The sequence below is a fragment of the Pleurotus ostreatus genome (assembly GCF_014466165.1).
Source record: "Pleurotus ostreatus strain PC9 chromosome Unknown scaffold_6, whole genome shotgun sequence".
Taxonomy (NCBI): domain Eukaryota; kingdom Fungi; phylum Basidiomycota; class Agaricomycetes; order Agaricales; family Pleurotaceae; genus Pleurotus; species Pleurotus ostreatus.
Genome location: NW_023503161.1, coordinates 656,420 through 668,701, shown reverse-complemented (window position 1 = coordinate 668,701; position 12,282 = coordinate 656,420). Strand labels below are relative to the sequence as shown.

Below are 12,282 nucleotides of genomic sequence, written 5' to 3'. Positions count from 1 at the left end.
TCTATGATCTAGAGAATTCATTATCTTCATAGTGAAGTACCAACGTGAACAGAAATAAGAAACTAGTGAAAAATACTCAGTTCATGCATGGGGTAGGAAAACTGCTAGGCGACATTCATGATCGTGAAAAGCGAGCTTTGAGGGAGGCGAAGATACTGCGTCTTCGGATGCGGAACAAGTATGTGAGGAAGTAGATGCCAGCGAACTGTCAAAGGTTTTGTGAGCAGATATATAAGACCGATGTTCAAAGCGTGACTTACGTTGAAAAGGATATAGGCGAACATGATGCCAACGTTCCTCCATCTATGATCGTAGGAGATATTGAAGCTGACACCGAGCATTTCATCGGTGGTGGCGAAAGAACAAAACTGGCATCCAGAGGAAGCGCTTGGATCGCGCAAGTAACCGCCAGCCCCCGAAATGTATTGCTCAAAGAATTGGCCACATGTTTGACCAGAAGGGGGGTCGACGGTGACGTATTCAATGTCGGAGCAGACAATTGGGCTGCGACCGAGGGCTTGGCCAAGTAACCCTTCAATGAGGTACGTGAAGGGGGAAAGGCGGTACCTATTTAAATGTTCGTCAGAAGTCCGGGGGATAAAACATAAACAGAACTTACATCCATTGCCACCAGCCAAGTAACCGAAATGGTTGTAGGACACCGTTGAAAGTGATCACAAAGCTGAACAAGAAACTGAACAATATCGCAGCCAGCTCGGTAGTGGATACCATGGAGGCGATGGCTTGGCCGAACGTGGTGTAATAGAGGGGGAAGATGATTCCAAGCATGAGGTAAGTGTATCCGGCGCGATCGTTGGGGAAACCAACGGTCCAAAACCAGCAGAGGAAGTACAGTGAAGAACCTAGGATGTTCCAAGGTAGTTCGGCTAGGACTTGAGATGTGATAAGAGCTGTCCAGTTGTACATCCTCGTCGGTCTTTCACGGATCTCGTAGATGTTGCGCATTGCGATGTAAGGGGCCTGCAACTGATTTGACAGAGGAGCAGAGAGAATAGTGCCCATGAAGATAGCCTGACAGAGAGTCAATTAAGTTTCAATTCAGTTGGCCTGCTTGCTTACGAAAAGTTTATTCTGTGTTCCTTGTTGAGTGTTCTTGGCTTTGAAGAATGTGAACTAGTTGGATGTGAGTATAAACGGAACAAGGATAAAGGGAGAAACCACGTACTCCGATGAAGAGGCCGGCCGTGATGTTCAGAACGAATTTAGCAATGAGGTAGGTTGGATCGCGCCAGTGGTTCCTCAAGTCGCGTTGAAGGAGTTCTTTGGTCTGGAAGAACCAAGACGAAGCAAATTTCGTTTGAAGAGCAGCCTCCACAGCGCCTTTACTCCTTCCGTGGGAATGAATTTCTTCGATTTCCCTTTGTACGTCTTGTGCTTCGGGAGAGCTTTCCCAAATGGCGTGCCAATCTTTGTCAGTAGATGCACTTGCGCCAGCTCCGATAACATCCAAAATGAACTCCGCACTGAGAGAAGTTTAGCTCCGTGCAGACTTGTGGAGATCAAGTACTCACGGATTCTCCTCGTCGTCGCACTTTCGCGATCCATTTTTCTCGAAATAATTGATCAGGGTCGTAGAACGTTGACCGACATCGCCGAAGTACACGGTTCGCCCGCCCTTGCGGAGCAACAGAAGACGGTCAAAGACTTGGAAGAGCTCGGCCGATGGCTAAATGAACGTCAATGAGAAGTCCCTACCTAGCAGTTGTTATTACTCACCTGATGGATCGTGCACAAGATAGCTTGCCCGTGGTCCGCTAAGTCGCGAAGGAAAGACATGATTGCCCACGCGCTTTGAGAGTCCAGACCAGATGTTGGTTCGTCGAGGAAGAGCAGTAGCTTAGGCTAAAGGAGAAGATTAACACATGCCTAGTGTAAAAGAGTAGATAAAAATACCTTTGCGGCCAACTCGACTGCGATGGTGGTCCGTTTACGATGTTCAATACCAAGGGAACCCACGGAGGCGTCCGCAACACCTTCTAAACCACACATCTTGATGCATGTTTCGACGCTTTGAAAGAGTGAGCACAATGCGAACAGAAATAAAGGCAGCAGGCTCACTAAGCTTCCTTCTCTGAAATGGGTACCGAAGCAGGTTGCCTAAGCTTCGCCGAGAAAAGAAGAGCCTCACGGACGGTGTCCGTTGGAACATGCGTATCTAGCTGCTGGCAGTATCCAGTTTGCGCTTGGAAGTCGGCGGGGGGAGGATGTCCATTAACAAATTCGTGGCCTGTGACGATGCCCATGGTAACTCGTTTGGCAAGGACGTTAAGCAGCGTAGTCTACGGAAAGGTGTAATTCAGCGGTGCAATTATACCAAGATAAATCAATTAAACAGACCTTCCCCGCCCCTGACTCGCCCATCAAGGCCGTAAGCTTGCCTGGAGCAACATAGCCCGAAACGTCATCCAGCAACTGCCGAGTGCCTTCCTTGACGGGGACAGTATAGTTGAGGTGTTGCCAGGAGAAGATGTCCGTCATCTCTTCAGCTTTCGCTAGTTGATCTTTACTTTTTTCCTCCTTGGACAACGCGAGATCGCGGATGCCGGCATTGGATTTCTCATTCTTCTCCTCGTCGTCACCCTTGGCAATCGACCCAGCTGCTTTAGAGCCACGCTTGAAGAGGACCACTGAGGTATCTGTTGAAAGAGCCGTATTGTACTCGGTGAATATAAGGAGGGCGAAGATGAACGCGATGCCGAAGGCAAGGATAATGCCGAAATTCTACACACCGGAGTGATCAGTCATAGAGCATATACAGAAATCGTCCAAAGAGCTCACCATCCAGGTATTGGAATACGAGTACCCGTACGACAGTTCGATGAACACGTTGCCATCCACGGTATTCTGGCCCGAGACGGCACCGACTGTAGCGCAAACTTGGTTGTCAAGACTGATGTTCTCGTAGCCGGGGCCTTGAGGAACGAGGTTTGCGCAAGCTCCATTCAAAGTGCGAAACTCGTTCGACAGCACGGATTCGAATCCATATCGAAGGGGCTAAAAGTAGAAATTAGCTCAGGATACGAATACTGTGGAACGCAAGAAGTAACTTACGTTGATGTAGGTAATCCACCTCAAGGCGCCGATCATATAGGATTTCGGGATGGTATAACCGCTGCACGGGGGTTAGTCGACGACATACAGACACGAGGGAAGAAGGCTCACGTGTAGATAACAAGCCCAAGCAAGATGATACCTGTGGGGTATTGGCATGAGACCAAAAAGGGCGACGTGAAAGTGAAGGGGCTCACCAGAGACTGACTGAGCCGTAGCTTCAGACTTGAAGGCTGCAGCAATGGCCCTGAACCATGCTTTCATCGTCAAAGCCAGCGTAATCAAGAATAAATAGAAAACACTGTATGACCCTGTTAGTCGAAGGTTGCTCGAAGTAGCGCGATGATACTCACAAGAATTGACTGGCGGATGTCTGTAGTCCAACAATAAAATAGAGGAGAACAGCGAAGAACGCGCTAGTGAGGAAGGTAATAGGCAAGTCAACGATTGTGAGGGCGACGGCTTCGATAAAAGGGTGGTATAGTGCGGCTTTCTGATGTCTCAGAACGATGGGACGTTGCTGGAAGAGGGAAGAAAGCTCGGCAAGACTGGATAAAGCAGAGAAAAGAAGCGCGCTATTGGAAGATTGTCAGAGCCAAGCTAAGGAGCTGCAGGAAGTAAGTAGACGTACAAGAAAAGAACACCGCCACGAGAGAAATATGCATCCGTTGACTCCGGAATCTTGAGGAATACCGTGCCCATGATGATACCTTGGAAAATGAAAGACCTATACAGGGTAAGGCGGTCATAACGCAGGGGGGGCGAAAGGCAGGACATACACCAAATTCATCAAGGTAGCTGTCTTGTTACCCATCAGGATCTGCACCCGGCGAAGCATTACGGCGCGGATTTGCATGGGGACAGAGATCGTATACGGGCTAGGAGACTAGGTTAGAAATATCAGAGCAGACAAACATGTAGTGACTCACCTCATCTTCCTAGCGGTCTTTGCGCGTTCTTGCCTAGCGCTCTCCTTGTAGTGTTCGGCCATCTTCGGCGATCCGACGAACTCGCTGTAGTATGACTCTATATCCTCCTTGTTGAGCGCACCTAGTTCGGACTTCTGGAAGTGCTCCGCGAATTCAGCGGCGCTGCGAGGCTGATTGGTGATACCAGCCCGAGGGATACGGCCTTTGGCGTCGGTGACGGCGACGAGGAAATCGGGCGTTGTCTGTCGATTGGCAGGCTCGTAGCCCATGTCGACGAAATATTGCCTCGCACGATCAGCGGGACCGAAATAAGCCATACGACCTTCATAAATAACGCAGACTTTATCAAAGAGGCGATAAAGATTCTCGCTGGCTTGATAGATCGAGACGATAGTGGTATTCCTGTCGATATCAGTCGTAATGCGGAGAGCTCGTCCGAATTCCAAGGCAGTCGAGGAATCGAGACCGCGAGTGGAACTAAGAACACATGTATACATAAGCCGACTGTAACGCGTATGAGGTTATTTATACACTCACTTGTCCCAGGCGTTGATGCAGCTACGCATGGCCATTGCTTCCGCGATGGAGACACGCTTCTTCTCTCCACCACTGACGCCACGGATAGCGTTATCTCCAACATATGTATTGAGCGTGTGTCTCAAACCCAAAACGGTGGTGGACAGCGTCGTCATGAAATTGGCGTGTTCCTCTCGGGTCTCGGAGATTCTGGTCTGCGGAGTACGAGTGGTGGCGGCGAAGGCAAGGGTCTGCCCGACTGTGAGGGTGGGGAAGTGGACATCGTCTTCAGGACAATATTGCACGTCGCCGCGATAGTGCTTGGCGACTTCTTCAGGGGTCAAGGAGTCGTAATGGACGTCACCATAAACGTGATGGTACTCGCCGCGCTGGTTGGCCAGATTCTTGAGAAGAGTGCTACATCCCGATCCAGGACTCCCCAAGACCACTAGCATACCAAAATGAGCCACTGACGCTCAAAAGCCAGAAGATAACTCACGAAGCATTTCCCCTGGACGAACAACTCCTTCGAACCCGCTAAGAATGTCCTTCAAAGGCGGGTGACGTGCGGTTTGTATGCTTTCGAATATCAAGGCGGGGTTCAAGACACTGCCAAGCGTAGGCAAGTGCGATGCGGATGCACCGATGCCCACCACGCGCAGGTCCTTGAATAGCACACCAAGGTGGCGCTTCTTGATACCAGCCTCCTCGCGCCTGTATATGGTTAGGAGGCGATCAAATTTCCTAAAGGACCAACGACTCACTTGATCACTATAGCCCGCGCCGTCCTCTCCAAATCAAAGGGACCATCTCCCAAAGCCAATGTCACATCCGAATCGGTGGAACTCTCTGTGTCCTCCTTGTGCTGCTCCCTCCTGTGACGCGATATCTCCGTCAAGGTTCGCTGAAGCTCATTGAAGCCGGGTCGATCAAAGAAGTCTACGTCCACGTGGGAGACGCTGGAACCGCGTCGCGGACGACCGTGATGTGGTGCATGTTCGTGGTGGGGATGCTGAGGCGTCTTCCTAAGGCTATCTACAATGTTTGAGTCAGTCGGCGCGCTCGAGGAAACATCTTCTGAGACAGCAGCATTTTCGGGTATTTGATCCAGATGATGCTCGGGCTCCTGAAAGTGGGGTTGCTCAGTGGGCTGCATCTCTGCGGCCAAATAATGAGCGGGGCGAATAAAATATGAAATGTAAGATAGGGAAGGCGAAAATTGGGGTATCACTTTCGTTGGAAATGGTTTTATACTCGATGCATACTCGCTGGTCCTCTCCGTACAGTCAGCACATTCACCTAATCGTAAACGGGCCGAAGTGATTACTGCTTTAAGAAGCTGACGCGGATGTTCGCCACCGTTGTCTTTTCACAAGCAAGTCAACTGCGGAAACTAGACTTGGCACGGACATAATATGTTAGACCGGCGGCGGGTTAACTTACGGAGAAACGACCTACATTAATATTATTTCTTGTGTTCCCAGTTGCTTCCAGGCCAGGCCTCTCGGTCAAGAATAGACCTAACTGAACTCCGGAGCTGAACAACATCAAACTCTGGTTTTTTGTCTTGCATACGGTCTCAAGCTATATGACCCTATGGGTATGTTATGGCCAAAATACGACGACATGTACAGAAAGAATGCAATTCATCAATGATCACAAATCAGACAGACGATAACCTCACTTATCGAAAAAGGGCCGGTTCCTTGTCAGCACAAATGGTCAGGTAACAATCGTATGTGTGCTACACCCCGAAACCAGATTTATCCTTCGATCGTTCCATAGCTACGGTTCGGTGGGCATCAAACGACGTGATCGGACGCATAGAACACAGCAGAACACGTACGGTTGTATTGAAGCAGTTTCTCAACCAGGTCAACGTGTGTCAATACCATTCGACGGCAGCAGTACCTCTTCAGCTGAAGCTCATCCATGCAGTGAGATGTGCTTAACCATATACATACATGCAAGGCAAAGCACCCTTCGCTCATGTCCTTTGCCAAGTACTCCAGGTATTGGTTCCATTTGTCACTGACGACTTATCCGCACGAGAAACAGCGCACTGGGATGATCTGCCACAGACGCCGTCAGCAGCTGCAGCGCATCGACACGATACCGACAAACCTGCCATTTTTTGTCGACGCGAGGAGCAACAGTTGGGGTTTTGAGCAAGGAGCGTCGAATTAGGTAATCCATGATATAGCGTGAGAATAAGCATTTACTTCCTTAAACGAAGTAGACGGCCGGCCGGTTGTACGGTTGTTCTACGAGAACATGAGGAGTACTACTGGAGTACTGCCAAATAACCTTAGCTCCATTGGCCTAACCATACGGCCAACAAGAAGGTGGTACATATACTCACCGCCCGGAAATGATCATGATGGTGCTGAGACACGCCATGAACATGCTCCCGAGGTACTTCACCTTGCCAAACACGTAAGCGGGCCCGGCTTATCTCGTTGGTGGACGATACGGATGGCTGTAAGCGGGTAGGTGTATACATTAAACTTGATTCAGCAAATCAAATTGAACACCATACATCACCCAGGTTGTACAGCAGCACCATACAGCAACATTCACGTTCGGGTAATTGATATCGATTCTTCGCTAGCGCGAGTCTGTATCACTTCCTCCGTTGATTTCGTCGCCCTTCGCACTGTATGTGGTATCATGAACAGTGACAAGAGAGGGTTGCTGTGAGCCTACAGTAAAAAGGGTGAACTTTGGACACAAACTCCATTCCATAAGGGGGATCAGCTCTCTCTTCTAAGAGGATCGATTGTCATACTCTCGAAGAGAGGATGGTTTACCAGCCTAGATCAGCTCATCCTGCTGTATGGAGATCTTGACTGATTTCGAGGTTGTCCGATCAAATTCCATTGAAATTACTTGAGTAGCCCCAGCCAACGCCCAAAATCGACCGCCCAGCAATATATTACCCCACAATTCGCTGAATCCGCCAGCTTTCAGTCTTGCCTGCTCCATTCTGGGACTCCTCCCTCGACGGAGATTTCATACTGATATCCCCTATAAGCCTATACATGGTACTCCTAACACAATCGCCTCATGATATGCAGCGTTACGTCAAGCCACTTGGTCATCTCCGTATTGCCAGCTTGCCAACCGCAACTGTGCTGCCATTCATAATTACTTCGAGGAAAATTGGGTGACTAAGGAAACCCCGAAGGCAGAACACTCAAGGAGAAAAGGGGTCAGGGGAAAGGTAGTAAGCAGATAGCGGGGGCAGAGGGTTACCGTTTCCCTTACAAAAAGATCTAGGCCTGTATCTGTCAGGTTCTCTCTGCGCAGTTAAAGATGACCTGACTTCACCATACTATGCATGAATTGCTGAATCCAGATCGAGGCGTAACAGAAGCGCTTCTCAATCCGTTGAAGGTGCACAAGGAGCAAGCATTGCCCAGTAGTTGCCTCATCAACCAACCTAGAAGTTGACATAGTTGCGTGTATTCTACAGCCACCCCACCAGAACTTCCGAAGGCCCAAAATGCAGTTGAAGATCGCCAAAAATTTGGTGGATCCTTATGTATTGTGGGAAAACCTCGGTGTGTTTTTCGACGCCGGTATTCAAAGGGGGGAGTAAACAAGAGATTAAATAAAGAAATTCCAAAAAGGGAAGGAAGAGAAGCCTCACCTACCTGAAGAATGAGAGAATTCCGTAGTGTGCTGGGGCTACAGCAGAATGATGGAAGACTAATCGTACATGAACCCAAGGCTCCCCGGGCTTCGCCCGGACCCTTAATTAAGCACGAAAACACTATGTTTCCACTGTAAATCCATTCAAGATCACACATCTGGGTGAGTTTAGCTGGTTAACACAGTGCATAGGAATTCTTTTGCAATAGATATTCAGTGGCATATATTTGCACCATGTGTTATGTCAAACACAGGGTAAGATAATTCTGTACTATGATTTGGAAGATATCAAACAATACCCAGTCACCCGCGACCAGGAGCATCAGGATAGTACTAGATCATATGTAGAGAAGTAGATTGAAAGTGACAACATATCCAGAATTAGTCCCCTGAGTCATTCTAGCATTAAACGCATGGAAAAGCGACTAAATGTTACAAAGCCCCTGTTGCGACAGGGGGTCACGCACTCAACTAGCCAATCAGATTCATCAAATTCACACTCACACGTGCTGAGAATATGCTCGCGTGGCGGTATTACCGTCAGGTTGACTGTAATACCTCCCTTTCCATAGCGAGCCGCCTTTCTCTTCTGAATCTGATCCCGCCCTCAAAATTGTTCGATCTCGAGATATCAGAATTGCTGTCCGCGACTGTATGCCAGCAAATGGAGTCCTCCAGCGTTCTTCGACTGATGCTCGACTAGCGCAGCGAGTCACAGCGACACGCACGATAATAGAAAAAGACACATTCGTGGTTGGTACGTCGAAGCAGAGCGCCCATGTCTCCGTTGATGGTTACTTGCATCCGCCGCCGCCATCGATATCAATATCCGCACCACGCGACGGCGCACCTTCGAGTATCGGCTCTGCGAAGCCTGCGAGGCGGAACACGACAGGGTCATTGCGCCCACAGCATGGGTCGTACCCTTCGGCGTCGCATATACACTTCAGCACGACTGGGGATGGAGAACTGGCAAGCGACATCCAGATGGCAGCGGAGCAGATCAGAAGGGAGCGGGCTAATAAGCGAGTGAAAGCGCAGCAAAAGGAAGAGATGGAGAGGGAACGCGACGCGAGGGCTCGCGAAGACGCCCCACTGGTGGGCAACTTGATTGGCAAGGACCACGTCAACTATGTGCTGATGTACAACATGCTCACGGGGATACGGATCGGTGTAAGTTCAATTTCTATTTCGTGTCTGACTCCTACCGAGCTGCGTTACTAGGTATCGCGGTGTCAGGCTAAAATAAAGCGCCCACTGACCGACGACGATTTCACTGCGCGGCACAAGTTCTCGTTCGATATGTACGTTTCCCTTCTCCATACCCCTTACGCTACTTAGCACGTTTCAATAGTGTCGGTAATGAACTCACACCTTCCACGACGTACGACTTCAAGTTCAAGGATTATGCTCCATGGGTGTTCCGCACCTTACGAGAGGACATCTTCCATATGGACCCTGCGGACTACCTTCTCTCACTGACGTCAAAGTACATCCTTTCGGAGCTGGGGTCGCCCGGTAAATCCGGCTCGTTCTTCTATTTCTCGCGGGACTATCGGTTCATCATCAAGACCATTCGCAAGGAAGAAGCGACATTCCTAAGGAATGTTCTCAAGCAGTACTATGACCACGTCAAGACTAACCCGCATACGCTGGTATCGCGGTTCTACGGCCTGCACCGGGTGAAGCTGCCTCGAGGGAAGAAGATACATTTCGTTATCATGAATAACTTATTCCCGCCGCATAGGGACATCCACGAGACGTATGACTTGAAGGGAAGCACGGTAGGCCGGTATTATCCAGAGGAGAAGCTGCAGCAGAACCCGCGGGCGGTGCTGAAGGATGTAAATTGGATCAAGCGGGGGCGGCAGTTAGAGCTAGGCCCGGAGAAACGGGCGCTACTGGAAGAGCAGTTGAGGCGGGATAAGGAGTTTTTAAAAGAGGTGAATGTTATGGATTACAGCTTATTGGTTGGGATACACGACGTGAAGAGGGGGAACACGGAAGGGGTTCGAAGCGAGACGTTGAAAGTTTTCTCGGTAGGTTTAGCTTTACTTCCATTCTTCAACGCTTCTTGATCGTTTATAAAACTGTTTAGCCGGACCTGCCCAAGCCTCGACGTTCCATGCACGCACCGAAAGATGCGGAGGCCATGCGTCGCGCGATGAACGCCTCTGATCCAAAGCGGCTAGGGAAAGGCAAGGGGACCATACGACTCCCTGAGAAAGACACCGGGGACACGCAGCGTGAGGGCTTCCTCTTCTACCAGGACGAGGGAGGGTTGCGCGCTACCGATGACAACAACGAGGTGCTGGGCGAGGGGTCGAGGGACGACCCGGATGGAAAGATATATTATCTTGGGATAATTGATATCTTGACGCCGTATGGGGTGAGGAAGAAGCTCGAGCACTTCTGGAAGGGGTTGAAGGACGATCGGGTGAGTCGCATTCTCATGAATCAATAATGGCTGCTGATGGGTGCTGATGGGGTGTGTGCAGCATAAAATAAGTCCGGTACCGGCTGCGGAGTATGCAGATAGGTTCTTCTCGTTTATGAAGGCTATCATGCGGGGTGGTGTGGGCGGCGCTGCGTTTATGACAGAAAAAGAACGGGATACGATGAAAGAGAAGGCTGAGTAACTGACTGACCGCACGTTGACCGCATAGCATATCCTACATCAATTCCTCCCTCGCGCACTGATCCCTCGCTGCTCACTATCTACTGTCCGCCGCACGCCGTCGCCGCCTTTCATCATCATCACTCATCTATCTGTATTGCACCATCTTCATCATCCTCGTCGCCAACACGTAACACACCCACTATGCACAGCATTTTCAACCTCCCCCGCCCCATCCCTTCGACAATCGATACTCCCCTCAACATTATTCCTAATTCTATTGTGTCATATTTATGGTGACATATTGTGGTTCGCGTAGCTACAGCACACATAACAGTACCATATCACATCACTCTACGCACGCATCCAACGCGTAAACACACACTCCTTCACCGTCACCCATTCCCCCGGCCCCGTCATCTTCGCAGTACGCCAAACCTGCGACTGACCTTGTTTATAACCTCTCCATTACTGGAATGGTAGTTGACTAGCCACTCCTTATCACCCCCTTTTCTCTCTTCCTTGTCCTTTGCATCGTCATTTCCCTTGCATCATTTCATCGCATCATCCACTCCTTAGCACTCCTTGCTAGCATTGCTTCTTCCGCCCCTCCTGAACGCTCGGCCCTCCGCGCATCATATCGTATCGTATCGTATCGTATCGTATTAAGCATGTTTCTTCCTATTTTGCATCCCTGTGTATTGATCCCATCCACCTTGGCATTGGCATTGGACTGCGGTCTCGCTGTTTCTTTTATTATTCCTTTATCTCTTACTATATCATCGAATGGCGAATATCGAATATTGGCGACCGCTGAGCGCTGGCGGGGCTTTGTGTGTTACGGCGGCTTGTTTGCATACACGCGCGCATATCTTATTCTACTTACAGTAACAAGTACTCGGTATCCATGAAGGTTACTCGCGTGCTCTAGGTGCGTACGTACGGTACACATTGGGCTGCAATTCATAGATCAAAACGGAGGTTTCCGAAGTAAAGATTGTGCTCTTGCATGCTCAAGCGCTCTTGGAGTTACAATCCATATATTGTGTAACCCCCACCTTTGTACCTTTGTAGCTGCGAGTAGCGACTTATTTGTGGGTGCTATGCGATACTCACCTCGGAGCGGGAGCGGGAATGGAATGGAGTAAAATCATTTACTGTCTAGTATACATTGGGAGGGGCAATTTAACGTCACCTTGTAGAAACTGTACTGTAATATGTCTCGCTGATAACATATAAAGTGTATGGTTCCGGAGCTCTGCCTGCGTAGGCCTTGGGGTGCTAGGTAATTTAGTAGCCCCCGAGCGTCCAATACGACCCCCTAACGCCTCCTATCCTCCATGTTTGCCTTCTGTTGCAGGGAGGTAGAAAGTCAAGTCATATGTACTTTACCTCCTTTACCTAGGTCTGTGCTTGCTTAGACTCTCACTTTCTCACTTGTTCATACATACCATAATCTATCCCAACTCCAACTGTATATAAGACCCCTTGCCA

At 49.5% G+C, this 12,282-nt stretch overlaps 2 protein-coding genes across 2 annotated transcripts; one reads left to right on the top strand and one right to left on the bottom strand.

The window, feature by feature from the left end:
* Positions 1-115: 115 nt before the first annotated feature.
* Positions 116-5,673, bottom strand: PC9H_008457 (uncharacterized protein; the record flags this gene model as incomplete). The annotated part of the gene is made up of 21 exons (XM_036777967.1): positions 116-205; positions 261-567; positions 620-1,032; positions 1,081-1,134; positions 1,187-1,484; positions 1,533-1,687; positions 1,738-1,863; positions 1,915-2,029; positions 2,080-2,300; positions 2,359-2,742; positions 2,800-3,015; positions 3,073-3,133; positions 3,184-3,214; positions 3,270-3,373; positions 3,426-3,620; positions 3,704-3,799; positions 3,852-3,950; positions 4,002-4,478; positions 4,539-4,965; positions 5,017-5,231; positions 5,282-5,673. The coding sequence occupies 21 exons, from the start codon at positions 5,671-5,673 to the stop codon at positions 116-118; spliced, it is 4,476 nt and encodes a 1,491-aa protein (XP_036629395.1).
* Positions 5,674-8,825: 3,152 nt separating this feature from the next.
* MSS4 (Phosphatidylinositol-4-phosphate 5-kinase) lies at positions 8,826-10,810 on the top strand (the record flags this gene model as incomplete). The annotated part of the gene is made up of 5 exons (XM_036777966.1): positions 8,826-9,344; positions 9,396-9,475; positions 9,526-10,210; positions 10,270-10,608; positions 10,670-10,810. 5 exons carry the CDS (start codon positions 8,826-8,828, stop codon positions 10,808-10,810), a joined length of 1,764 nt encoding a protein of 587 aa, XP_036629394.1.
* Between the last annotated feature and the right edge of the window lie 1,472 nt (positions 10,811-12,282).